This window comes from Prionailurus bengalensis, chromosome B3 (assembly GCF_016509475.1).
Source record: "Prionailurus bengalensis isolate Pbe53 chromosome B3, Fcat_Pben_1.1_paternal_pri, whole genome shotgun sequence".
Taxonomy (NCBI): domain Eukaryota; kingdom Metazoa; phylum Chordata; class Mammalia; order Carnivora; family Felidae; genus Prionailurus; species Prionailurus bengalensis.
Window position 1 is genome coordinate 6,229,659 of NC_057355.1, and position 27,340 is coordinate 6,256,998.

The 27,340-nt window shown below is 56.1% G+C and overlaps 2 protein-coding genes and 1 long non-coding RNA gene across 3 annotated transcripts in view; 2 read left to right on the forward strand and 1 right to left on the reverse strand.

The window, feature by feature from the left end:
- Positions 1 to 2: 2 nt before the first annotated feature.
- Positions 3 to 2,214, reverse strand: MESP2 (mesoderm posterior bHLH transcription factor 2). The gene is made up of 2 exons (XM_043553943.1): positions 1,369 to 2,214; positions 3 to 544 (listed from the first exon to the last, which is right to left on the reverse strand). The coding sequence occupies exons 1-2, from the start codon at positions 2,212 to 2,214 to the stop codon at positions 275 to 277; spliced, it is 1,116 nt and encodes a 371-aa protein (XP_043409878.1). The 3' UTR covers positions 3 to 274.
- On the forward strand, positions 2,201 to 21,618 carry MESP1 (mesoderm posterior bHLH transcription factor 1). Its single transcript, XM_043553944.1, has 3 exons — positions 2,201 to 2,286; positions 19,789 to 20,975; positions 21,266 to 21,618. The coding sequence occupies exons 2-3, from the start codon at positions 20,259 to 20,261 to the stop codon at positions 21,338 to 21,340; spliced, it is 792 nt and encodes a 263-aa protein (XP_043409879.1). The 5' UTR covers positions 2,201 to 2,286; positions 19,789 to 20,258; the 3' UTR covers positions 21,341 to 21,618.
- Positions 21,619 to 23,500: 1,882 nt separating this feature from the next.
- LOC122467570 overlaps positions 23,501 to 27,340 on the forward strand; it is a 39,910-nt gene continuing 36,070 nt past the window's right edge. Inside the window, exon 1 of the long non-coding RNA XR_006293017.1 lies at positions 23,501 to 23,601. This is a non-coding gene — a long non-coding RNA (uncharacterized LOC122467570). The remainder of the gene's footprint in view (positions 23,602 to 27,340) is intronic.

A 27,340-nucleotide genomic window follows, 5' to 3' on the forward strand; every position in this document is an offset into this window, starting at 1 on the left:
GTAGGTCAGGCGGTGCTCTGCAGAGCACTGGGCATTCGGGGGGGGGGGGGTTCTAGGAATGGAGGCCCCTGCCGCAGCCCTGACTCCAGCCAGGGAAGCCACCCACGACCTGTTTCAAACACTGCTTCCATAAAAGACATCCCTTGGAAAAGAGATGCTTGGTTTTAAAAAAAGCAAAAACAAAAAAAACCTTGAAGACCTCAGAGGCAGCAGATGGAAGGCAGCCCACCCTGGAGGCCTGACTCCTGGCCGACAAGGGGACAACGCAAGGCCTTCAGTAGAAGATGCCCAGGTGGGCCCCCTCCAAATCTTCTTGCCAAAGTTCAGGGCAGCCACTGAGCTGCACACCTGAGCTCTGGGAAGGGCTCTCATCACCGAGCTGGAAGGCAGGGCCTGGTCCCTGGTCTTCTGAACCGGGGAGCATCTCTGCGCTGTGGCTCCAGCAACCCCACTCGGCCTGAGGCTGGAGTCTCTGGCATGCTGGGCGGGACAGGAGGGGTGGCGTTTCTGGCAACAGACAGGACTCTGGAGACACAGAGATACCCTGCAAGAGAGACAAAAGCAGCTGGTTAGTGGGCCACTGCGCTGAGATAGCTTGAGACCTTGAACCTGGATGCTCCCTGGAGTGTGGCCGGCAGCTTCTGGACAGCCCTGGTGCCACGGATGCAGTGAAGCCAAGTGGTGAACAGCACTGGCTCTGGAGATACGCTGCCCGGGGTTCGAATCCCACCTCTGCTACTAACTAGCTATAAGAACTCGACCTCTTTCATTCTGTTTTCTCATCTGTGAAATGGGGATGATGGTAACAGTTACTTACTCCATGGAGCTGCTGGAGGGCTGACTGAGTAGGTACATGGACACGTACAGTGCCAAGAATGGTGTCGGGCAGTGAGCAAGCAATCATTTTCGCTTATTAACATGCTCTTTCGTGGACCATGATTCATTCATTTGTGGGCCTCAAGAACAAATGAAGCTTGAAGAAAACGGGAAGGTCACCAGCTCCAAGCCCCTCGACTCCGGAAGTCCCTACCCCCGGGGCCAACCACTGAGCACCTGGAGCGACTTTCTTGCCAGCGGCCCTTGCTACCTTCCATCCTGCCTCTGGAGCAAGTCCGAAGATTCCCCCTCTTCCACGTGGCTGTGGTGGTGGTGGCCTTAATGACCCGGGGCCCTACCTCTTTCCCCAAGGAGGTTAGGGTCCTCTCCATACTCCCTTCGGCTTCTCTCTACCCCCGCCTGGGTTGGATTAGATAAACGGGGATCTGAAAAGTATGAAATTCTCTGCAGATGAGAGCCAACTCACCGTCTCCACCCCCAAATGAACCTGGGGACCATCCCCAGGGGAAGCAGCGGGGCCTGGGTGCGTACCTGGTATATTACAGCCAGCTCAGGGGCCGCGGGGGAAGGCGTCCAGGGTGTAGCCTGATTCCTGGACTCTGGGGACGTCTGCGTTCCTGAACAGCCCTGGGGCGGTGTCCAAAGGGCCGCGTCGGGGCCTCTCCCTCGGGACAGTTGCGGGGGCGACTGCATCCCAGGGTGGTAAGGGGGTGTAACCCAGGGACCCATGCCAGGTATCCTGCTCCCCAGGCGCTCGGGGGCCGCTAGTGCTTCGGGACACGCCGGCGGGGACCCCCAGGACGCGGAAGGGCTGGCGGCTGAGCCCAGCGCCGGGGCGCGCGCCTGCACCTGCGTCTGCGTCTGCGCGGGGCCGCCGTCGGGGCAGAGCGGGCAGCCCCGAGGCACCGCCGCGTCGCTGCGCCGCCGGCGCCGGCGCTGCAGGCTCTCCTCGCTGAGGCCCAGCACCGCCGACAGGTGGCCGATGTAGCGGATGGCCAGGCGCAGCGTCTCGATCTTGGTGAGGCTCTGGCCGGCGGGCGCCACGGACGGCGGCAGAAAGCGGCGCAGCTCGTGCAGGGCGCGGGCGAGCGTGCGCATGCGCAGCTTCTCGCGCTCGCTGGCGCTCTGCCGCTGCCCGGCGGCGGCTCCGCTGCGGGCTCGTCCGGGCGCCGTCGGGGCGGCCTCTGCGGCGCGGGCGCTGCGGGCCTGGGGCGCGGGCTGCGAGGGGCCGCGGGAGCCGTCGCAGGGGCAGGAGCCCGACGAGTCCGAGGAGGAGGCAGGGGACGTGGAGTCCGGGTGGCCGGCCCAGCCCCAACCCTGGGGGAAGATCCAGTGGTCTTGGCCCAGGAGGCTGTGCGGAGGAGGGGACTGGGCCATGGCCGCGGCTGCTGCGGGCTCTGGGAGGCTGGGCCGGCCACCTCCAGGCCTGAGCTTTTATCCGGACCAAAGGTGAGAGGTGCCCCCCTGCCAGGTTGCAGAGAGGTGTCAAAACCCACAGAGCCCAGGGAAGGCCTGGGCAGGGGGGGGGGGGGGGCTTGGGAAAGCGGGCCCATTTGCGGAGGTGTGGATTCTGACTCCTCGGGGGCTCTAATGGAGGCCCCTGCAGCCCGGGAAGTGTGGGAGGGACAATTCGCATCTGGATGGAGCTGCTAAGCTTCTTACCGAGTTCCCACCCACCCGGGCTCGTGGCGCGGTGAGTGCCCAGGGGCCCGACAGTGGTGGGCAGTGCCATCGTCTGGGGGCGGCCGGGCTGCCTGCCCCTCGTGTGAAGAGCGGACCCGGGCGCCTGTCTCATCACCAGCCCCGTGGCAGGGCGGGGGGCCTTAGCCCAGTAGCTCCCCACTAGCCCAGAGGGATTTGCCCATAGTAGGTGGGGTGGGGTGCAAATAGGGGGTCATACAGGTGGATCCTTCCTGGGTTGCCCACCCCCACCCCCGGAACCTGCACTTGCCGGTTTGCCGAATGACGTGAAGAAAGTCATCTCACTATCCACAGATAGTTTCTGTCCCTGAAAAATCAAACAGAGCAGCCTGAGATGAGAAGAGGAATCGGGTGCAGTGGGTGAGGAACATGGAGGGAGGTGGGCCCCCAGGCAGGCCTGAGGCTATCTGCTGTGTGACCTGGGGCAAGTCCCCGAACTCCTCGGAGGCTCAAGCTTCCTCCGTGTCCTAGCAGTGATAATCCCATGTACCCACCGCCTAGGATGGCTGCTGGTACTTAGTGGAACCGTCTGTGGAACCACTTAGTATAGGCCTGGAAGGTGGGCTGAATGTTTGCTGCTATCATTTTATAGGCAAGGTACTTCCATTTCAAGACGCTGGAGGCGTTGCTCATTTAATTCATATTTTTGTTAGCCACTGGTAAATGTCAGGCACCCCAGGGTGAACAGGCTAGTTGAGTCTCTGCTCTCGTGACGTTTCAGCCTTGTGGGAGAGACAGGTGAACAGGCCATTATACATTGAGTAGGTCCACCATTAACTAGCTGTGTGCCCTTGGGCAGGGCTCCTAACTTGAGCTTCAGCGTCTGCTCCATTAAACGGGGATAATGTTGTTAGAGTATCTACTCAGAGGACTGTTGTAGTCTCTGAGGATAAACGCCGACACTCCAAGAGTAAAGCTCTCACTCCTCAACAGTGATTACAGTTTAAAGGAGGCATCAGTGTCCTTTGTGATCTGCGGAGAAAGGGCTGAACTCAGAGGCTAAGGGCCACATGAGGGGCAGGGACGGTAGGGCTCTGGCCACAGAGCTGGAGAGGTCACAGCTGGGCCCTGAACCATGAGTAGGACTTGGGTAAGGAGAGAGGCAGGTAGGGGGCATTCTGGCCGTGGGAACTGCATAAGCAAAACCTGGCAGTGGGACTTGCCAAGGTGCTTCTGGAAAATTCTGGAGCAGTGTGCAAGCAGGCCGGTGTGGAGAGCTCGAGCACACCGTGGCTGGGGCCGGGCTAAGAAATTGGGGAGCCAAATGGACTTCGTAGCAGAAGTATGACATGAAAAAAAAATTCGGTAATCGATAACTAAAGGTCAGCATGATGAAGTTTCTGGAATAGATTGGCCTGGACCAGCTGGAAGTAGCAAACGGCCTTGTACTCTTTGTGGCTGTTCCTAAAAGTAAATATTTAGTTCCACAAATTACATAACTAATACATTCTCTTTGTGAGCAACGAGACTTTGCAGATAAAGCTGGAGTCCCTATTACCCCTCACTAGAGGCAGCGGCTGTTAAGGCGTCTGGTGCCTTTCCAGTCCCGGCCCAGGCATTCACACTGACATATATAAACAAGGTATCGTTGGAGCAGGTTTTCTGTAACTTGCTTTCTATCACTCAACAGCGTGTCTTAGAGCAATGCCTGTCAGGATATTGTAGCTGATGCATAGACTGTCATCGTTTGATTTAAATGGGTGAATATTTAAACATCCTACAGGGGTGCCTGGATGTCCCACTTTGGCTCAGGTCGTGATCTCGCGGTCTGGTCGGTGAGTTCGAGCCCCACGTCAGGCTCTGTTTTGACAGCTCAGAGCCTGGAGCCTGGTTCGGATTCTGTGTCTCCCTCTCTCTCTGCTCCTCCCCCGCTCGTGCTCTGTCTCTCTCTGTCTCTCAAAAATGAATAAATGTTAAAAAAAAATTTTAAATGCCATATGAACATTAGAGTGGATAATTTTAACTGGGGAAAAATGTAAAATGGTAGGAGGTGTAGATAAACCTTCAATGATGACATTTCATTACTTTCTGCTCAGAACTTACTGTTTTTTTAATATTAGAGAAAACTGGGGCGCCTGGGAGGCTCAGTCAGTTAAGCATCCAACTTTGGCTCAGGTCATGATCTCATGGTTCATGGGTTCGAGCCCTACCTCGGGCTCTGTGCTCACAGCTCAGAGCCTGGAGCCTGCTTTGGATTCTGTGTCTCCCTGTCTCTCTGCCCCTGCCCTTCATGTTCTCACATTCTCTCTCTCTCTCAAAAATAAACATTAAATATTAGGGAAAATAGGCCGAAATTACCACTCTATGCAACATGATGGTGAAATAGTAATTGACATTGAATAACGTTGGTCAAGGCAACTCTTGTTTATTCTAGCTGCTGTGCTTCATCCATAGCACAGGAAGAAGCTGAATCACTTAACAGTGGCTTTGAATCCACACGGGCTCTCTTTGGAAAGAAGCAGGCAGTTATGCAATATTTCATGACTCAAGAGGATTTAAACCAAGTAAAAAAAAAAAAAAGATAATACTTTTTCCTAAGGGCAGCGGGGACTTAGAAAACAGCCAGTTCTAAACTTTCTAGGTCGAAATAATGGCAAATCATTTAGAATAAGTCGTTGTTCATCCAAGCCTGCACGGTACTAAAACAGGCTTGTCATAGTGTACTATCAAGGAATTGATATGCATGTGGTTGACGGTTGTAAACAAAATTCATATGGTTTCATGTATGTTTCTTGATCCAGACTCTGAAGTTTTTCAGGTTAATGTGCTGTTGATACTGAGCTTTCTGACTCACTCCTTTTAACGTTTCTATAATATTCCATGGCATGTGTGCACCAGCCAGACCCTTATTGATGCATCTTTAGTGTGTTTTTATTTATTTTTATTTTTTATTTAAAAAAATTTTTTTTCAACGTTTATTTATTTTTGGGACAGAGAGAGACAGAGGATGAACAGGGGAGGGGCAGAGAGAGAGGGAGACACAGAATCGGAAACAGGCTCCAGGCTCTGAGCTGTCAGCACAGAGCCCGAAGAGGGGCTCGAACTCACGGACCGCGAGATCGTGACCTGGCTAAAGTCGGACGCTTAACCAACTGTGCCACCCAGGCGCCCCTATTTTTATTTTTATATTTATTTATTTATTTACTTTGAGAGACCAGGCAGAGAGAGAGAGAGAGAGAGAGAGAGAGAGAGAGAGAATCCCTAGCAGGCTCCACACCATCAGCGTAGAGGCCTGTGCGGGCTTAAACTCATAAACTGTGAAAATCATAACTTGAGCTGAAATCAAGAGTCTGATGCTTAACCGACTGAGCCACCCAGGTGCCCCTTTAGTTAAGTGTTTTTAGTTTTTGCCCAACAGCACTGCCCTTTTGCTCAGGCAGGTAGATGTGGAGAGGTGGGTTAGCCTTGTGAGCTCCTGGAAGGTTCTGGGTATCCAGAGTCCTCTTCCCCCCACCCTCTTAGAGCCAGCCCGGAGGCATTTCCTATGAAAGGATTTGGTGAATAATGAGAATGCACCACCAGCACAGAGCCCTGCTTACTATCCTTTCCTCTGTAGGATAGCCTGGCCTCCTGTCTTGGTTTGAGCTAGCCCCAGAGCCCAGGCTTCAGACTGACTGGGATGTCAGAGCGTAAGTTCTAGAAGACGGGGCCCTGGCTCTTTACCAGGCCCCTCAGCCAGGCTCTGGAAGCACAGGGACACACTGTGTTCCAGCCCCACTCCCAGGGGGGGAGCCAAAGTGGATCCCCGCCACCCCCTGCACTGGGCCTCCACCTAAGCACAGGGAGGCAATGTAGCCTAATAGTTAGGATGCCAGGCTGTGGAATCAGACTGACCTGGCTTAGAGTCCCAGCTTCACCCCTTATAAGCCGGGAGAACTTGGGTGATTTACTCAGCCTCAGTTTTCTCATCTGTGAAGTGGGGATTCTGATCTCCAGAGCGATTGTCGAGATAAATAAACATAATGCATGTCATAGAGCTTATCACAGAGCCTACGTTTATAAATCTTGCTTATAGCAAGTTCAGGGGCAACAGAAGGAAGTAGGCAAAGGACTAGGTCGGGGTGTGGGTAAGGATATCTTTTAGTCTTAGCCCTAGAAGAAGGTGATTCCTTCCATTCCTGAGACTCTCCTGCACCAGGCCCAGTGCACCCCACCCCGTCCCCCTCCTCCCTCTCCAGCCCTTCTCCGTGGACCTAGTGTGGGGGTCATCCTCAGCAGGGCACTCCAGCTCCTGGCCTGTGGCAGGGGTCACCACAGCTGTAGTACAGAGGGAACGGGAGAGCTCAGATGCCTGGAGCTGGAGCCAACCAGCCCCGCTAAAGCTAGGAAGAGAGCATCTGAACCTGTTCCTCCTGGTGGCTGGGTCCTGGCCCAGGTGCCTGTCCAGCTTGCCGCTGGGACCCTCGAGCATCCCCGCTCTGTGCAGGAACCTGCCCCAGGTGCTCGGCGAACAAGCTGGGTCTGGGCCGTGCCCCACGGCGTCCTCCAATTGAGCCAGCTCTGTTTCTGTCTTCCTCGTCTGACTCTCATGTTAAAAGGAGGGACGTCTAAAGCTGTACGCTCTTAGATAAGGCGACTACCTTCTGGGCCTCAGTGGGCTACTGGCCCCGGGTTCAGGCCCTCCTGATAGGAGGAGGTGGCGGCTAGATCAGGGAAACGTGGTCAGTAGTGTTCCCTAGTATTGCAGACACTTCTAGTTGTACACACAACGTCTGGTACAGCCTCTATTCTTATATCTTTTTAAAAATGTTTATTTACTTAGAAGAGAGAGTTGGGGAGGGGCAGAGAGAGAGGGAGAGAGAGAATCTGAAGTAGGCTCCGCACTGTCAGCACAGAACCCAATGTGGGGCTTGATCTCATGAACTGTAAGATCACGACCTGAGCTGAAACCAAGAGTCGGATGCTTAGCCAACTGAGCCCCCCAGGTGCATCCTTATATATATTTTTAATAAGAGGACTGTGTATTGTTGGGGGTGGCAATATGCCCGTATTCATGGAACGGCCAATGAGATGTTAGTAGAAATATGAAATGGGGCTTCTAGGAAAGCTCTTTAAAGTAGAGAGGTACACTCCTACATTTCTACCCGCTTATATTTTCTTCCTGGAAAATGTGATGACTGGAGGTTCAGCAACCATTTCGTGACACTGAAGCTATCCCAGGGACAGAAGTCATACAGTAAGGATGATGGAGCAGACAGAAGCCTGAGGCATTGATGATAACACAGAAACACTGTACTGGCCCGGAACTGTCTATCCCTAACTTTCTTTACTGTGAGAGAAAACACATCACCAGCGTGTCTTGAGCTGTTCACATTTGGCTGTGTAAGAACAGCCACACATAATTCCTGTGCACACGAGAGAAGTGCCTAGAATATCCTTGTCAACAACAAGTGGGGCCATGTGAGCTGGATGAGAGTGAAGCGAATTCACAACAGATTCAGCGTTCCCACCGATGAAGGATGGGTGACCACCTGGAGGAAGGTCTCCAGCGACGTGCCACCGACTCTGTTCCCAGCCTCGTCAAGGGCAGCGCTATGATCTTGAATGAAGATATGAACCGATCTCATTTGGGGCAAGTGCGGCAAGTGAACTGGGTAATGAAGAGACGCTGACGGGCTGGATCTAATGAGGGCTCCACAGGGCTTCACGTGTCCTCCATCCCCGTTCAGGGCCAGGCGGCATCGTGTAACCAGTGGCACACGTGGAAAGGGCATCGTAGTCAGTGCCTTCCAGGCATCGAGGGCACCAGAAGCAAATGTGATCCCATTTGCATTTGGCAAGAAACAGAGGTCTTCAACCAAGGAGGCGACCGCCTCCTATTTTCTGTGCAGGATGGGCCCTAGCCAGAGTAATTGGGCCAAGATTAGTGAGGGGATTAAAGGTGGGGGTGGGGGGGGTGGGGGGGATGGGGGGGGTTGAAGGACTCAGCGATGTTTTGTCCAAAAAGAAAAAAACACTCAGGGACGTGATGGTTGTCCCCAGGTGCCTGCAGGGGGAATACTCCAGGGAGACTGAAGAACTTTCTAAGATCAGAGCTGCTGTCTTATGAGGGAGTGAGCGGCCGGTTGGTGGAGGTGATCAAGGAGAAGCCAGCCGAGTACGTGCTGGGCTCAAGCAGGAGCTGGAGTGGATGGCTGTTCTTGCCTCTGCCGACACTGACAAGCCCCACTAAACGGGGTTCGATGGGATAATCCCTGAGGTACTTTAGGAGCTGGGGCCGCTGCCTCAGGACTCTGGGCTGTGTGAGGGCAGCCGTAGGGGCCCCTTCAGGCACAGAACGAGGCCTCCCAGGTGCCTCGGTAGTCCAGATGCTCTCACCCCTGTTCTCTGTGCCTGAAGCCTTGGCTCAGCCGGGCCCCGTCTTGGGCTGGCACCACAAGGCCAGCATAGCCCCAGCCAGGTTGACGCTCTGAGGCAGGCGGTGTCCGTGTCAACGATCTTATTACGCAGGTGAGGAAACTGAGGCCTCCGTCCCATCCTCCCCCGTGGACTTCCCAGGGCTGTGCCCCAGGCCACCAGTCAGATGAGGAGGGCCGCGGCCCAGGCCCGACCAAACGTGCTCACTCAGCTCTGGCCCTGCTCACGGCCTTGGGGCGGGGGCAGTGACTGTGGTCCAGCCTGCTCTTGGTGGCCTCGCACGGGCCCCACCGTTTGTTCACCCCCGGCCCTGCTCCTGGAAGCTCTGCTCCTGCTCTTTCTCCCCGGACAGGCAGTGCAGGGCCCCCAGGAGCAGACCCAGGGACCCAGAGCGGAGCCCGAGGAAGGCCTGGCCTCTATGGTCTCCTTTCCCTTCCTCCCCCTTGCGTCCTTTCCGGGCCCTGGGGGTGTCCAGGCTGTGGGAACGTGGGAGGGAAGGATGCAGGCAGGGCTCGTGGGGCCTGTAGCCACAGTGTGGTATTCTCATTACCAGCCCGGCCTCTCCCTCGGCCACTGTGGCTGCCTTCACACCTCCTCTCTGCCTGTTGACACAAGGCCGCCTCCCCCAGGGCAGAAGGTGTCGACTTGGGAACGAGGGTGTTCAGGGGCCTCCAAAACAGCCCGGCAGCGGTCCTCTCAGCAACCCCGAAACCCCTTGTGGGCTGGGGGCGGGGGCTGCAGGTCCCCACCCTGGGAGGCCCAGGGAAAGGCGGGGCCTAGGTCCCTGAGAGGGGGAGAGAGGGAGGGGGGAGGACATGAGCCCTGAGTCCACCTGCCCAGATAGTCCTCTCCCCTGGCTCCAGGGGCTGGTGCCTGACACGGCCTGCCAGGCAGAGTGCCATCGGCGTCACCAGGAGGCCCAAGACTGAAGCCACCAGGGCAAGGGCACCCTGACCGGACCTTAGAACCGCCTGGTCTTCTGAGCACCACACTGTCCAGTGCCCAACACTGTGCCTGCAGCGAGGGACCCATTCAGGGCTTAAACCCCATAATTTTGTCGGCCTGCTGTTCTCCCGTTGCTTAGATGGGCCAGGCCAGAGAGATCAGTTCCTTTGCCTCAGTCCCCAGAGTCAGGATTCGGACCAGCAGAGGGCACACACCGTGCCATCAGCGAGGCTCCAGGGAGGGACGTGCCCTCCGAGATTCAGAGGTTGGAGGAGGCAAAAGGCAAATTCTGAGTCTGTGGTGGCCTGGGTGCGGGTACCCCGGGGCCACAGAGAGGCACTATGTGGCCAGGTGATCAGGGCAGGTCCCAGGAGGAAGGGAGGGACCTGAAGTCGTGGGTTCTCTCCAGGTGGAGGTGCCGGGTTCCTAACCGAGGGACCAGGTGTGAGCCCAGGCCTGGGAGGGGAAAGGCAGCACTGGTGTGGACCGTGAAAGTGGGCTGGAGCCCCGAGGGGAGCGGTGGGAGGAGCTGGCCGGGGTTGGAAAGGCCTCCCGAGTGGGGAGTTTGGACAGAAGTCCTCAGGAGGGGGAGGGTGAAGAGGCGGAGGTGGGAAGCCAGTCGGGCGACAGCAGTCAGGCGGGGTGAGGGCTGACTGGAGCCGCAGCCTTTGGGCCCAGGAGCCAGTGGCAGAGAATGTGGAGGTTGGCGGGGAGGACGCGGCCCCGTTGGCTAGGGGAAGCACGGGAGGGCTGGAGGCTGCCCAGCGGGCCAGGGGCACAGGGGTGGGCCTGCCACTCTTCCTCCAACAAGAAGGCCAGGCCACGGAGGCTGGTGTGGAAGGGCCTGCGGCAGCCCCAGAACTGCCCGGTTCGGTCCCGGAGGCGGCTCAGGCCTAGGTTCCCGCCGTGCCTGGGCTCCGGGCCCCACCTGAGCCTCAGTCTCCTCATCTGTGAAATGGGTGTCCTTGCTGGGACATGCACTCGGCATGTGGGACTGGAGAAGTCTCGCCTGCCTGCCCTGCTGGGGGGAAGCGGTCACCTGGGGTCCCGCAGCTCTGGGGAAGGACAGTGTGGGAGAGTGAGTGGTGCACACTCCTGCCGCCCGGGCCCTGGGAGGGAAGACCCAGCCTCCTGGCCCCCAAAGCCATAAGGGGGCTCAGACCCACCTGCTGGAATGCAAACAGGTTTGGGTGGTTCTGCAAAGTCTTTTCCTCCCTCCCTCTGCTCCCGTCCCTCCCTCTTATCCCCTCCCTCCCTGCCTCCATCCCTCCCTCCCTCCCTCCCTGCCCGCCTGCCTGCCTGCCTGCCTGCCTTCCTTCTTTCCTCCCTCCCTCCCTCCCTCCCTTCCTCCCTCTGCTCCCTCCCTGCCTCCCTCTCTCCCTCCCTTCCTTCCTCCCTCTGCTCCCTCCCTCCCTCCCTGCCTCCCTCTGTTGGCTTCCTTCCTTCCTTCCTTCCTTCCTCCCTTCCTTTCTTCCTCCCTCCCTTCCTTCCTCCCTCTCTCCCTTCTTCCCTCCCTCCCTCCCTCTGCGCCCTCCCTCCCTCCTTCCTTGCTTTTCTTTCATTTAATTATCAAAGCATTCTTTCCTTGCTCCCCCCCTTCCTCCCTCCCTCCCTCCCTCTGCTCCCTCCCTCCCTCTCTCCCTTCCTTCCTTTTCTTTCATTTAATTATCAAAGCAATGCATTCTCATTTCAGGAAAGTGAGAAAATGCAGACAATCAAAAAGAAGGGAATTTTATTCTATTTTCAGGTTTATTTATTTATTTTGAGAGACAAAGAGAGACCAGGAGAGGGGCAAAGAGAGAAGGAGAGAGAGAATCCAAAGCAGGCTCCGTGCTGTCAGGGCAGAGCCCGGCTTGGGGCTTGAACTCGTGGACTGTGAGGTCGTGGCCTGAGCTGAAATCAAGCCTCATAGGTCGCTTCACCGGCTGAGCCACCGAGGCATCCCAAAAAGAAGGGAATTTTAAAAGGCCCCTGGTTGCCTCCTGCCAGAGAGAACCAGGTTAACACTAGGTTGGCTCCAGGTTAGCACGGACCCTGCCCCTGCATCCTGTCCTTTTCCAGGCTCCCCTGCAAGTACGTGAACATAGAGATAGACGCATCAAGAGAAAGCGTGTCGGGTTTTTTCTGTTTTAGTTTTTCCATTTTTTGAAGCTTCTGGTATATGTTGTATTTTTCATACCAGCTTTATTGGGATTTGATTCACACATCATACGTTGACCTGTGTAAAGTGTATAATTCAACAGTTCTGTGTGTATAGTACTTAAAATTGTTTTAATTGGGGTAAAATATATTTACCATAAAATTTGCCATCTTAATCATTTTTAAGTGTGCAATTCAGTGCCATTCATCATAGACATAGTGTTAGGCAGCCGTCACTTTCCACAAGTTTCCATCACCTCACGTAGAAGCTCTGGACCCATCAAGGAAGAACTCTCTTTACCCCCAGTCCCTGGTAACCTCTCAACCACTTCCTGTCTCTATGAATCTCTCTGTTCTAGGTGCCTCGCAGAAGTGGAATCATACAGTACTTTTTCTTTGTGTCTGACTTACTTTACTTTTTAAAAGTTAATTTATTTTGAGAGAGAGAGAGAGAGAGAGAGAATATCCCAAGCAGGTTCCACACTGTCAGCGAGGAGCCCGACACGGGGCTCGAACTCACGAACCGCGAGATCATGACCTAAGCTGAAACCAAGAATTGGACACTTAGCCGACTGAGCCACCCAGGTGCCCCGCATATGGCTTCCTTTCATGCCTTCAGGGTTTGTCCATGGGTTAGCGTGTGCCTGAACTTCATTCCTGTTCGTGGTTGAAAAACACTCCATGGCACATACAGACCACATTCTGTTTCTCCATTCATCCGTTGCTGGACATTGGGGTCGTTTCCACCTTTTGGCTCTTATGCCTTAATGCTCCTACAAAAGTTGGTGTCCAAATCCCTGTTCTAGTGCCTGCTTTCAAGTTCTTTGGGTATGAAGAGAGCCTGTGGTTTTGTGACCGACTCTTCTCACTAACGTATCCACATTCTCCGTATCGTCAGTAGAAGTATTTCTGCGATGAGATGTTTAGGGCACGCCTGGTGCTCCCATGATGTGGTGGTAGCAGGTTAGCCGAGAAGTTCCCTGGTGCACACTGAGATGCCTTACAGTTTTCCACACAGGGACATCCTGATAGCTAGATTTTAAAAATTATTTTTAGGTTGCATGTGTAAGGGGCGCCTGGGCGGCTCTGTCAGTTAAGTGTCCACCTTCGGCTCAGGTCACGATCTCGCGGTCCGTGAGTTCGAGCCCCGCGTCGGGCTCTGTGCTGACAGCTCAGAGCCTGGAGCCTGCTTTGGATTCTGTGTCTCCCTCTCTCTCTGCCCCTCCCCTACTTGCACTCTGGCCCTCTCTCAAAAATAAATAAAAACATTTTAAAATTTTTTTAAAAAAAGATAAGCTGCACGTGTAATCAACGAATGCAAACTCCTTGTGAAAAAATTAAGCATTCCAGATGAGATGAAAGCCTCCCTTGACCACCTCCCAGAACCCAGACCTGTCCCCGCCCACCCACCGAGTAAGTCCCGTAGTCACCCACAGATTGGCTGCGACTCCTACTGTGTGAGACTTGTCTGTGCTCGTACACACGTGCGCACAGTAGGCCCTTCGAACACGCACGGTATCGTTCGATGACTTTCTGTGCAGGGGTTGTTTTTTAGATCTGTGTTCTCTCTTGTTTTTGCATGGATCGGTGGTGGCGTCCTACTGGATGGATTTTTCTGGAACTTGGTTCTGCCACCCAGCGGCGTATCTTCATGGGCGCCTTTCAGTCTTTTCTAACCAGAATGAATTCCCGCCAGGGAAACCGCCGGGCAGAGGGCGTGCTGAGGCTATCTGAAGTTGTAGGCTGGCCTCGGAGAGGCCCCGGAGGTGGGCTGTCGAGGCTAACCTGGTTTTGGGCAGCCGACCCGGCTGGGGGCCCCAGCTAGCCCGGCCACCTGTGCCATGCCGTGCCGGGCATTGCGAGTGCATTCCCGGGCTGGGGCACCATCTCCAAGGGGGAAGGAGGTTCCCTTGGCTCAGGCCAGGGGCTGATCTTGGATTTCTCTTGCTGAGGGAGCCTCGAGAACAGAGGACTGAGTTCATCCTTTCCCTCAGTCTTTAGCACGTCATCTGTACTGACCAGGTAAGACCTTTCCGTGTGATTTAGTTATCTGGTCGCTTTAAGCTCTGTCCCCTCCTCCTAGATGTTCTCCATTCTGTCCAGGGACGTCCCTGTCCCCCCCCCCCCCCCAACCTCTGGCAAAGAATCCTCTGCCCGGAGTCGGCTCACTCCCCCAGGTGCTGGCCAGGTGTTCAGTTCAGTCCTAGGAGCCCCCACTCTGCTTTTTTTTTTTTTTTTTAAGTTTATTTTGAGAGCAAGAGGGAACGTGCCTGCAATGGGGAGGGGCAGAAAAAGCGGGAGAGAGAATCCCAAGCAGGTTCTTCAACGACCGCGCAGAGCCCGACATGGGGCTCCAACTCACAAACCATGAGATCGTGAGCTGAGCCAGAATCAAGAGCCGGAGGCTTAGCTGGCTGAACAGCCCAAGCGCCCCCCTCCCCTCTGCTTTTTATTGGGCCTGATGTCAGATGCCTCGGGGGGTACCCTCCTTCTTCTTCTGAGTTGGCTGAGGGCCCGAGCCGCCCGGTGACCTGGTGGGGGGCTCATCGCAGTCCTGACACCTCACCACACTGTTGTGAGTGGTCAGCAAGGGTAGGGGTGGGGTTACAAGGAACCCCAGAACTGTCCATCCTGCCTGGAGGGGGGTCTATCTTGTGCTTCCTGGAGGGGCTGGTGTTGGACATGGCCTCGGTCAGCAGCTGAGCTAGACCTGCAAATCCTTACCGGGGACTCGGCAAGGGCACTGAGCCCAAGGCATCCGCTGCCTAGAGTTTCCAGCAGCTTGTGGTCTTTTTTCAGCCTTTGCTGCAAGGAGCATATAGGGAAGGTCGGGGGACCCAAGCCCTGCTTGGGCTCTTCCCTCCCGGCCCGTCCCCCTTCTCCTCACTCCTCTGGGCTCTGTCCCTCTGCTTCTCTGCACACTTGTATGTTTTTCCCAGTGAACAGATGAGCAGGCAGGGCTCCAGAGAGGGCAAGTGGCGTATCTGGGAGTCCCACAGCCCATCACACTGGCATTGAGCTGGCTTCACCCACTTCTTAAGTCAGCCCCTGCATCTCTGGTTCCTGGTGCCTGACCCTGGCCCTAGAACAAAGGCTTGTTACAGGCAGGTCCGCCCTGCTCAGATCCCCAAATCCCAGGCGGCTGGGCAGTGCCCTCTGCTGGCGGTGGCTGGGAATTTGAGGACACCGATCCACAACTGTCCACCCAGACGTCAACTCTCTGTCCTGGGAAGGGAACCTTCCAACCAGGGCAGGCAGTGGAGAGTCCTGGCTCCATTTTATAGTTGGGGAAACCAAGGTGCCACGTGACAGGCTTCCCCACACCCACATGTCTGCATCTCTGCTTTGGGCCGGTTCCCCTCCTTAACCCCTTTCTGCCTTGGTTTCCCCACGTTACCCTAGAAAGCTGCCATCTTCCTCCGCTTACCCAGAGGAAGCAAAGCAGCATAAATGTGACTCCCCTATGAGAGAGGCACTGTCTGCTCCCCCTGCGCCCTCAGCCCCGCTCCCAGAACTGCGGATTCTGCCACTTCCCCTTGAGTCTCTCCTGGAATCCGCCAAATCTCTCTCCTTTCTTGCCACCCCCTCCCTCCTCATCACCCCTCTGCCTCCTGTGACTTCCACTGGCTGAGCATCCAGCTGATCCATGACCAAGATAATCAGATTATCTCAGGTCCGGAATAATCTATTCCATATGGCTTGCCAACTCAGAGGCTCCGGGAGCTAAAGGTGTGAGGACAGGGGGTGATCTTAGTTGGAAGGGTCTCCCTGGGAGCCTTGGGGCCTCAGCTGGGAGGCTGCTGGGGAAGAAGGGAGGTGGCAGAGAAGTCGGGCGCCTTCCTGCTGAGCCCCCTGACTGCTTTGGGGCTCCAGGTGGCCGCAGCCACATCCACCCATGACCCACGGGGGTTTAGGAACCATGATGGGGGGCTGGACACTCCCAGTGCTTTCTCCACTCTCTGGATTGGGGTGGGGATGGCCACGCCACTATAGGGCACTGCTTCTCAAAAGTGGCCGAGCTTCATAATTCTGGGGGAGGCGGTACTTTTCTTTCTTTCCTTTTTAATGTTTATTTTTGACAGAGGGAGATAGAGCATGAGCAGGAGAGGGCCAAAGAGAGAGGGAGACACAGAATCCGAAGCAGGCTCCAGGCTCTGAGCGGTCAGCACAGAGCCTGACACGGGGCTAGAACTCACGAACTGTGAGATCATGACCTGAGCCCGTCGGACGCTTAACTGATGGAGCCCCCCAGGCAGCCCGGACATGGTACTTTTCATACCCAGATTCTCCAGCTCTGGTGCAGCAGGTCCAGGGTGGGTGTGGAAACCTTTTTATTCTTACGTCTCCCATGGTCCCTGTGACTTGTGACAAGATGTTGTGGGCACTTCAGGTCTCTGGGGAAATCTCCTCCCACACCAGCACCCTCACTCTTGGGGCTGCCTCTGGGAGGTAGGGGGCCCCCATGTCTTCCAGAAGAGACAGGAGAGGTGGTGGGGAGGAGAGAACCCGGGCTTTGGCCCCACACACAGGCAAACGGGCCCCAGCTCTGCCCCTGCTAGCCACGTGACCTAGAACAACCTCCCTACGCCCCATTCCCTCACATACAAAGGGAGGCAGAGACGCCCGCGTCGCCACGTGGTTGTCAGCTGTGACCCAGCCAGGCCCCAGCACAGCGCCAGGCCCCAGCGACGGCAGCAAGCGTGCCCGTGGGCGTTGCCCAAAGCCCCGTCCGTATACTCTGATCCGATCCTTACAATATGTCAACACAGCAGACATTATCCCCTGGCCCAGAGGCAGAAGCTGTGTGGGCCCCGAGATGGAGAGTGAGTTACCCACATGACACAGGTGCTACATGGCAGGACTGGGACTCTATTCTGACCCACGCTGGCCACACTCCAGAGGGGTGTTCTAGGCTGCCTGGAGGTGGCAGCTCCTTAAACAACAATGAAGGGGCTGCCTCGGGCGGGTGCTGGGGTGTGGTGGGAAGATCTCAGCAAGCAAGGGCACCTGAATTAGGAGCTTCCCAGGAGATGCGCCTGCTGATGCTAAGCAGGCTGGCGGTACAGGGGGCTGCTTCCTTCTCCTGGGGCCTCTGGCTCCGGCGGGCCAGGGATTAGGGGCTCCAAGGGGCTATTGACATAGCACCTTTGATTAGCACTCCTGTGTCAGAAGGGCTGGCCGGGAAATGAGGGCATTGAGGCTGGGGGGGGGGGGTGGTGTCCAGGACCCAGGCTGGGCCTGAGGAGCGGGCTGGTTCCTAGCGGGAAGGCTGAGAGACCCCGGCCCCCCGCCCGGGAGGATGCGGCCCTGCTCTGCCCGCCCCCACCCCGGCCAAGGACCGCAACTGAACTCTCACCTCTGCTCAGTGGGGCTGCCCCGAGGCCTCATTTCCCAGCCTTACACGTCGGCAGGCGAAGGCAGGCTCGGGCCAGGGGAGCGGGAGCCACTGGCACCGGCACTTGTCAAAACACAGGCCCCAGAGGTGTGAAGTCCTCACCCCAGCGGGAGGGCGTGTGGGCCCTGCAGCCCGGAGAACTCATTAACGGGGGCAGCTCCCAAATGAACCCACAGGAGAGGCTGGCGATAAGGAGATCAAAGGTGATGGGGGGAGAGGAAAAAGGGAGGCGACTGACAGGAGGTGGTGGAGCCCAGGCCCCAGCTTGGGGGGGGGGGGGTCTCTCCTCTTCCCCAGCTTAGCTCCATCGGGCCCACTGGCCGTGGCCCTTGTACAAACTGGGCCTGGACACCCCAAGGGCAGCAGGAGAGGGAGGGACTCCCAGGCGGCAGCCTTTAGGACTGAAGACGCCAAGGTTGGGGTCGGGGGTGGAGCCCTGCCATCTGCCCCACCTCTCTCATGCCCTTTTTGTGGGCTCTTTGACTCCACACTGGCCCCGGGACCTTTTTAGCCCTCCTTCAGCCTGCCATGCACCGCTCACGGCGTCCTCCCCTGCTCCAGACCTCTTGGTGGTTCCCGGGCAGGTGCCCGAGGGATGTCAAACCTCAGGTCCCAGATGTGAGAATCCTCAGGAGACAGAGCTGCGTTTTTTCAGGATAAACAGTCTGCCTCCCACACATACGGCCTGTTGTCCAAAACATGTCTGGTTGATTTTGTGCTTTTACAATAACAAACCGGCACCGGTGGTTTCCTCTGGACACAGAATGGCAGGCCTCAGAGGCGGGGATAGTAATGAACTTTGTCACACCCTTCATTACCTGTTGCGCTTTTGACTTTCCGGTCACACGCACATACTGTATTTTCAGAGATGAGAGTAAAGCAAAAGGGTGGCTGATTGCCTAGGAGTTTTGGGTTGTGCTGAGTTTCCTCAATTAGCTACAAAGTGGAAATCAGAATTCTGTGGGGATTGGAGGGATTTTTTTTTTTTTTTTTTGACATTCAGAAGGTTGGCAGCAGAGGCTCTGAGCCCTCTCAGATCCCATCCCTCCTGCTTGATGGGTCTTTATTCTGCACCCCACCCCCCCACCCCCGCCCCTCGCCTGAGTGCACAACATACTCTACCAAGTCCCAACTGTTTGTCCCCTTGGGTCCGGTGGGATCAAAAGTGCCCAGCCACTGGGCTGCAATACCAGCTTCTTAGCTTGGATCTGGAGCCCCAGGAGGGCATCCATCGAGCAGGGTCCAAAAGGAGACCCTACTGACAGTTTCAAGCTGGGAGGGCTCTCCTGGACCAGACTCTCCTTGGGAATGGGTCCTACGGCAGCTCCCCTTCTCCCCAGGGGTGGGTTGGGACTGCCTCTCCTGGATGTGACCGTGGGCGTAAGCATTCTGGGGCCGCTGGGACAGACTGCAGAGGAAGGGGGTGTAGAAGGTGCTGGAAGAAGCCGAGGGCAGGAGAAGATAAAAGAGGCAAGGGCGGGGGACGGTGGGGGGCAGAGATGCCCAGGGAGAAGCTGCTAAACCACTTGGCCTTCTTTGCTACAGACCAGCTCACCCGGCAGTCACAGGGCTAGAAGGCATTGGGGATGCAAAATGTTAGACCCCTCACACTGGAAGAGACCCTACATACCGCTTCTCTTGAAGACATGCTACACACCAGGTACTTCACAGTCTAGGTGGACAACAGACATCTGTGCATGAAGTAGCTATCATGACAAGGTGTATAAACTCAAACTCCTGAGGGAGCAGGCAGGCAGTATCGGTTCCTTGAGATTTCCTACGTAGACAGTCTTGTTGCAAGTGGAGACGGTTCAGTCTCTTCCTTTCCAATCTGTATGCTTTTCTTTTTTTGCACAAGCCAGGCCCTCCGGCGCACGGTCGAATAGGCCTGGGGAGGAGCAGACATCCCCTCCTGGTTCTCAACATTATGGGAAAGCATTCACTCTTCCACTGTTTACTATGATATTAGCTGTGGGCTCTTTGTGGATGCCTTTTATCAGGTTGAGACGGTTCCCCTCTATTGCTAGTTGGCTGAGAAGTTTTATTATGGAGGGGTATGAATTTTGTTATGTGCATTTTTCCATGTCGTGCCCACTCACATTTCGATGGCAAAACCTGATATACCTGCCCCCAAATGGTAGGACGCCAGCTGGTGGCCAGTGGTGGCAGCCTGCCAAGCCCTTGATCCTGCCAGGGAGAAGGTGCCCTAGAGGGCCTGAGGCTTCCCCTCCCTCAGCTCACATGGTCCAGCAACGTGGCCATACTTGGCCAGCTTGTTGGATTTGCCTGGGATAGTTTCCTCATAGTGCTCCCTCCGTCCCCCCACCCCCGATCACCACCACCAGGTAAGGCCACGTCCAGGACCGGTCTGCCTTAGAGGAGAAATGGATTACTGTTCCTTTCGCCTCTAGCAGGGATCAGGGCCCCACTCCGGGTCCCCATCCTATTCATTCTGCAGACCTGGCTGCAGTATGCCTCAAGGCTCCCGTTATACAAACTGGGAACGAATTTGCAAGAAAGCGTAAGAATCTGCATAAGGTCCCAACAGGTGAAGGCAGCCCCAAGCCCAGGTACTGTACTTCCAGTTCCCCGGACCGCGCTTCCTCTGACCTGCTGGGCTGTCCCAACACGCCAGGCAGCGCGGGCAAGAGGCCCCAGTGGCTGGCTCCGATGCCCATGCGAGGGCCCAGGTGGGGCCGACCTGGGGCGGCCAAGGGGCCCGCACCTTCAGCACCCCCCGTTGGTTCAAAGGGTATGGCCCCGCCCCCTCCAGGCCCCGAGCCCGCTTTGAAGTGCTGATGCGGCCTGGAAGGGGCCACTTCACACCTCGGGCTCGGGATAAAGCGGTCGCCGGGCGCCGGTCCGCAGATGCGCCGCCGCCGCCATGGCCCAGTCCCTGTGCCCGCCGCTCTCCGAGTCCTGGCTCCTCTTCCCGGGTTGGGGCCCGCCTCGGCCTCTGCCTCTGCCGCCCTCCGCCAGGGACTGCGGCTGCTCCCCCGCCTCGTCCCCGGACTCCTGGGGCAGCGTCCCGGCCGGCAGCCCCGAGCTGAGCCCCGGACGGCCCGGCACCCACGCGGCCGCCGGAGCCCGGGGCGCCGGGAGGCGCGGCGCGCGCAGCAGCCGCCTGGGCTCCGGGCAGCGGCAGAGCGCCAGCGAGCGCGAGAAGCTGCGCATGCGCACGCTCGCCCGCGCCCTGCACGAGCTGCGCCGCTTTCTGCCGCCGTCCGTGGCGCCCGCCGGCCAGAGCCTCACCAAGATCGAGACGCTGCGCCTGGCCATCCGCTACATCGGCCACCTGTCGGCGGTGCTGGGCCTCAGCGAGGAGAGCCTGCAGCGCCGGCGCCGGCGGCGCAGCGACGCGGCGGTGCCTCGGGGCTGCCCGCTCTGCCCCGACGGCGGCCCCGCGCAGACGCAGACGCAGGTGCAGGTGGAGGCGCGCGCCCAGCTTCTGGGCTCAGCCGCCAGCCCCTCCGCGTCCTGGGGGTCCCCGCCGGCCTGTCTCGGAGAACTAGCGGCGCCGCAGCCGCGCGACCCGCCGGTGCTTTATGACGAGGCGGCGTGTTCGGAATCGCAGGCAATGGAGCCGAGCCCCTCGTCTCCGGTTAGTACTTCCTTCCCCGCGCGGGACTCTCTCCCCCCACCCACGTGGGTGCTGCTACCTGTCGTCCGCGTCCGCTGCTCACAGGCCTCCTGCGGCATCCCCGCCGGCAGCCTGGCCTTGTCTGCTTGCTGTCTCGAGCAGCGTAGCTAGTGTGCCTGGGGCGCTCAAGCGGTGAGGGGAGGGAGAGGACACGCAGGGGACAGGCTCTTGTGCCCGAGTGGAACCTACGAGCGCGGACACCCACGCGTGGCGGCCAGCGCTGAAGGTAACTCTATACCCTCTCCCCCCAGCTCTTTCCCGGCGACGTGCTGTCCCTGCTGGAGACCTGGATGCCCCTCTCGCCCCTGGAGTGGCCGCCGGCCTGAGTCGAAGTGACGACGTACAATTGGCGCCCTGTGAGCATCGAGGCCCTTTTGGCTTTCAGCACCTTCAAAACGGTCCCTCTCCAGACTCCCTTTCCTAGGAGAGGGCACCTGCGATACTGGCATGGGCATTCCTGAGAGCGAGAGCCCGTCCCCACCCAAGACAACTCTCCCCAGCCCCTCCGGCAATGGAGGGACCCATAGGTTGACCCTTGGAGGCAGGCAGGGGGCGCCTGCCTACTATGTATTTATTTATTTGTGAATAAACTGTGCTGGTGTCAGTTGACCGTTTCTTCTTCCTTCGCATGGACACAAAGCTCCCACCCCTTCTCCAAAGAAGAACCTAGGAGAATTAAGAGAGTTTCTGGCAGTCTTCAGCCCTCAAAGCACAAAGGCCCAGACCCTTTCCCCTTTGCCCTGGCTTAGCCTGTCCTATTCCAGGAAGGCCAGCCTGGAGCGGGAAGATGCTGTATGTGAGAGAGTGGTAGCCGTGGAGCCTGTCTCCCTTTTCCTTGAACCCGGTGGGAGGTGCATTAAAAGCAAAGTATCTGTGTAGAAAATACGTTTTCTTAGTACTTACTGTGCATCATCAGGTCCTTTACACATTTTATACCCAAATAACGATTTTACTGAGGGTCAGCACTCAGGGTCGGTATGAATTCAGAATCCCAAGTTCTCCCTGGTCAGGTTTTGCCAGCTCTGGGGTCTGAGAGGACACCAGCTCCAAGGACCCGTTCCATGCATCCCAAGTCCTTATTCCCCTGTACTGGAGCTTTGTGGCCTGGACCTTGGGATTTTCTTATCTGCCTTCACTCTGCTTTCTCTTCCAGGTGGGCTAGGGACATTAACATTTTATGAGTCAGTCCCGAGTTAACTGTGACCTCCCAGAGGCCTAGCTAGAGTGGAGAGGCTCATGGGGTTGCCTCCAAATCCACATAGCTGACCTGGAACCACACTCGTGTCTGCATTGCTGGGTTCAGATCAGGGATGCAGTGTATGGGGAAGAAGGAAGCCTTGACCCAGAAGGGGCCTGGCTTGGCTCAAGGGGTCTGGTAAGCAGTCAAGCCTTGTGGGGGAGTTGAGGTGAGGCTAGGGGATGTAGCCTCTGCCCAAGGGTCCCCCAGCCCTCTATGGATACCAAGTTCTCCCCTCCCTGCCAAGCAACTTTGAAACACAGGCCTTAGCATTTGTTTTTTATAGTAGCTTTATTGAGATATAGTTTACATACCATGAAATTCAACCTTGTAATTCAGTGGCTTTAGTATATTCGTAGTAATGCAACCATCACCACTGTCTAAATCGAGAACATTTTCATCACCGGGGAAAGAAACCCTGTGCCCATTAGCAGGTGCTCCCCATGACCCACGCCCCCCCCCTCACCCCCACCCCTCTCCAGCCCAGGCATCTACCTTCTGTCTCCATAGATTGGCCGGTTCCGGACATTTTGTGTAACTGGAATCACACAATAGAGGCCTTTTGTGTCCTGCTTCTTTCATTTAACGTTTTCCGGGTTTATCCGTGTGGCCTAGGTGCATCAGTATTTCATTTCTTTTTATTGCCCAGTGATAACTCCATTGCACGGATATACCACGGTTTATCTGTTTATCCGTCGGTACGGGTAGGTTTGTTTTGAAACCACCTCAGAGATCAGTTCCAGTGCTCGGGCCCAGGCCGGGAGGGGCAGGAATTCGGCGTGGCCGGGGGCACCGCTGTGACGTTCAGGCGTCCAGGCGCACGCACCCTGGCCGGCATTTGGCCGCAGAGAGCGGGATCCAAAAGCAGAGGCCCTGCAGGGGGGCTGACCTCACACCTCCGCTGATCACCCCCTTTCCCACACCTCGCCCCTCATCTTGCTCTCCCCTCCCAGGACCCTAACTGGAGCAGAGCGAGAAGTCTTTTCCAGGGGCCCTACCCAAGTTAGAAAATCTGTTTGCATGGCAAAGGCCCTGCGGTTTCGGATGGGGAATTAAAGTTATTAGCAAGTCTTTTCACAGATAAGTGGGGCTCATCGGCCAGCGCCCTCCCCTGCGGAGAGCATTCTCCTCCCTCTCGGAGCCGGCGAGGCCCACTGTTTATCAGCACCTCGGTGTGAATTTTCATTAACACGTCTCTGCTAATAAGACGGAGGACGGCGGATGGGAAGGGGGCTCCTCCCACCTCTCCTGCGCCTGCGCCCGCGCCCCCTCGCTGGGCCGGCGCCGCCCGCCCCGGGGAGGAGACCCTGTGTACGCGTCCCAAGGCCTACGTCAGTGAGCACCGTCCAGGTAGGTGACAGCGTGCGCTCGCTCGGTTCTCAGCACCTGTGACAAGTGGCCAGTTGGTGGGAGAGTTAAGGAAGGAAGAGGCTAGCCGACGCGCCGGAGCGGAGGGTGGGTGGCCGCTTTGGCTGGGGACCCGGATGTGAGTGCGGCGCAGTGGGCCTCCCCCGGGGCGCACGGTTTAGGCGACAGCTCAACGCCGGCCTGTCTCTGGGACGGAGGCTAGGTGGCGGCACCTCACCCGGGGCCCTGCCAGGGTGCCCTGGCCTGGCGCGGCGGGGGCGCGTGTCTGCTGGAAGGCGGGAGCCGGAGCGTGGCGTGGGCACCGGGTGCCCCACGGGGCCGCTGGCCCGCGGCGCTGCGTCCTTCGGAAGAGCTGCTGTCCCGGCCGGCCGGGTGGGATGGGCAGAGCGGTTGGTTACCCCAGCCGGGCTCTGTGTTAAAGGCTTTCAGTTCACCGTCTAACCTCAAGTCGCCGCAGGTGAGGCGGGCAGGTGTGTGCGCTTATACCTATTTAACAGATCGGGACACTAAAGCACAGAAAACAGGGCGTTTTTCACAAAGCTAGTACCTGGCCGTTGGGACGGAGACAACGGTGGGAGGCCGTTGACCAGTCAGGTGTTTGGAACAGTCCTGGCGGGCAAGCGTGTGTGTTGGGGGGGGGGGGGGGGCGGTGGAGGCTGGGGGTGTAAAATAAGGCCCCACTGCACCGTGGCCACCAGTGTCATTGCCGGCAGCGAACATTCTGCCCACTGAGCCTAGATGTTGCGCCCGCTGGGGAAACTGTACTGTGTAGGTGCTGGTTGGGCCAGGTTCTGAGGCGGGGCAGCTAAGCTGACGGCTCTGTATTCAAGACATTGATTCAAGGACAGGCTGCAGGGGTCACAGTGTGGACCCCCCGGGGCGGGGAAGGGGGAGGTGGTCATGAGTTGTCTGCATGGGCCCGTCCTAAGGTCCTAGGCGTAGGACTGAGCGGGGGTCCCCTGCCTTGGGTGGGTGGCTGGTGCGTCTGGAGGAGGGCCAGCCCGGTGTCCCTCTGGCCACGCGGTACCAAATAAGCAGGTCCGTCCAAAGGGCATGTGGATGCGCCAGGATTCTGCAAGGGCCTGGATCTGGAGAACCAGGCTGGGGAGGGAAGCTAGCCTTAACCGCTAAGCCCCACTTCCCCCGGAGCGAGGCCAGGAGCCCACCCTGACCCCCCCACATGTCATCCCTGCATTTGCACAACCCTAAGGGCCCTACCTCCCAAATGTTGCGCCTTGGGTGCTCCTTCTACGCACACTGGTTCCAGCCTCCCCCGAGGAGACCCAGGGTTCTTGGTGCTTCTGAGGGGTCCCTTTGCCCAGTGGGCAAGCTCCTCTTTGGGGACCGCTGGCGCCCCAGCCCCGAGTGGGCCTAGAGCCGTGGGTCCCCAGCTCAGCGCAGCTCAGGCCCCTTCCACCCATTCCCCGGAGCCTTGCCAGGCCCTCTGCCCTCCACCCTCCTCTCTTCCCCCTCCTCCCTCCCTTGGACCTGGCCTGTGAGGCTTCTTTCGAATGCCCCAGCTCCCCTCTCCCCTTCCTGCCCTCCCCACACACACTAGGAGATGGGGAGGTGGCCTGGTGTTGGCAACACGTGACTTTGGAGAGTAGACAGGGCCACCTCTGAGGTCTTGGCCAAGCTTAGCACCCCTCCTGCCTTCTTCCCCTGAGGTCTGGCATTTTTCTTTCTTCAGACAGTGCTCTCCCCTCCTTAGCTTCAGTGGGCCCCCCCTCTGCATTGCTCCAGGGATGGGCACGTGACACAGGCCCGCACGGTCAGCTCCGAGTGGTTCAGGCATGAGACCACATTCGGGCCAGTGAGAAGCAGGCTCCGGACTTTGCTGGGACCATCAAGAAAGGGACATTTGCAAATATACATTCTTCTCCAGTTCATATGGAACGTTTTCCAGAATAGATCACATACTGGGACACAAATCAGCCCTCAACAAGTACAAGAAGATCGAGATCATACCGTGCATATTTTCAGACCACAATGCTGTGAAACTCGAAATCAACCACAAGAAAAAATTTGGAAAGATAACAAATACTTGGAGACTAAAGAACATCCTACTAAAGAACAAATGGGCTAATCCAGAAGTTAAAGAGGAAATTAAAAAGTACGTGGAAACCAATGAGAATGACAACACCACGGCCCAAAACCTCTGGGACACAGCAAAGGCAGTCATAAGAGGGAACTATATAGCAATCCAGGCCTTCCTAAAGAAGGAAGAAAGGTCTCAGATATACATCCTAACCTTACACCTTAAAGAGCTGGAAAAAGAACAGCAAATAAATCCCAAACCAGCAGAAGACAGTAAATAATAAAGATTAGAGCAGAAATCAATGCTATTGAAACCAAAAAACCCAGTAGAACAGATCAATGAAACCAGAAGCTGGTTCTTTGAAAGAATTAACAAAAAAATCACCCCCTAGCCAGATTGATCAAAAAGAGAAAGGAAGGGACCCAAATAAATAAAATGAAGAATGAGAGAGGAGAGATCACAACCAACACTGCAGAAATACAAACAATAATAAGAGAATATGGTGAGCAATTGTATGCCAATAAAATGGGCAATCTGGAAGAAATGGACAAATTCCTAGAAACATATACACTACCAAAACTGAAACAGGGATAGAAAATTTGGACAGACCGATAACCAGTAAAGAAATTGAATTAGTAATCAAAAATTTCCCAAAAAACAAGAGTCCAGGACCAGATGGCTTTCCAAGGGAATTCTACCAAGCATTTAAGAAAGAGTTAACACCTATTCTCTTGAAGCTGTTCCAAAAAATAGAAATGGAGGGAAAACTTCCAAACTCTTTCTATAAAATCAGCATTATCTTGATTCCAAAACCAGACAAAGACCCCATGAAAAAGGAGAACTATAGACCAATTTCCCTGATGAACATGGATGCAAAAATCTTCAACAAGGTATTAGCCAACCAGATCAAACAATACATTAAAAAAATTACCACGACCAGGTGGGACTTATACCTGGGATGCAGGGCTGGTTCAGTATCTGCAAAACAATTAATGTGATTCATCACATCAATAAAAGAAAGGACAAGAACCACATGATCCTCTCAATAGATGCAGAGAAAGCATTTGACAAAATACAGCATCCTTTCTTGATAAAAACCCTCAGGAAAGTAGGGAGAGAAGGATCATACCCCAAGATCATAAAAGCCATGTATGAAAGACCCAACACTAATATCATCCTCAATGGGGAAAAACTGAGAGCTTTCCCCCTAAGGTCAGGAACAACACAGGGATGTCCACTCTCACCACTGTTATTCTCCGTAGTATTGGAAGTCTTAGCCTCAACAATCAGACAACACAAAGGAATAAAAGGCATCCAAATCAGTCAGGAGGAAGTCAAACTTTCACTCTTGGCAGATGACATGATACTCTATATGGAAAACCCTAAAGATTCCACCAAAAAACTGCTAGAACTGATCCATGAATTCAGCAAAGTTGCAGGATATAAAACCAATGCACAGAAATCAGTTGCATTCCTATACACCAACAATGAAGCAACTGAAAGAGAAATCAAGGAATCAATCCCATTTATAATTGCACCAACACCTGTAAAATACCTAAGAATAAATCTAACCAAACAGGTGAAAAATCTATACACTGAAAACTATAGAAAGCTTATGAAAGCAATTGAAGAACACACACACACACACAGGAAAAAATATTCCATGCTCCTGGATAGGAAGAA

What these genes read in the sequence shown, in the direction of transcription:
- MESP1 (XM_043553944.1), top strand. Translation starts at nt 20,259, where the DNA reads ATGGCCCAGTCCCTGTGCCCGCCGCTCTCCGAGTCCTGGCTCCTCTTC. An exon ending in AGCCGAGCCCCTCGTCTCCG is followed by an intron (nt 20,976 to 21,265) that starts GTTAGTACTTCC and finishes CTCTCCCCCCAG; the next exon opens with CTCTTTCCCGGCGACGTGCT.
- MESP2 (XM_043553943.1), bottom strand. Translation starts at nt 2,214, where the DNA reads ATGGCCCAGTCCCCTCCTCCGCACAGCCTCCTGGGCCAAGACCACTGG. An exon ending in AGCTGGCTGTAATATACCAG is followed by an intron (nt 545 to 1,368) that starts GTACGCACCCAG and finishes TCTCTCTTGCAG; the next exon opens with GGTATCTCTGTGTCTCCAGA.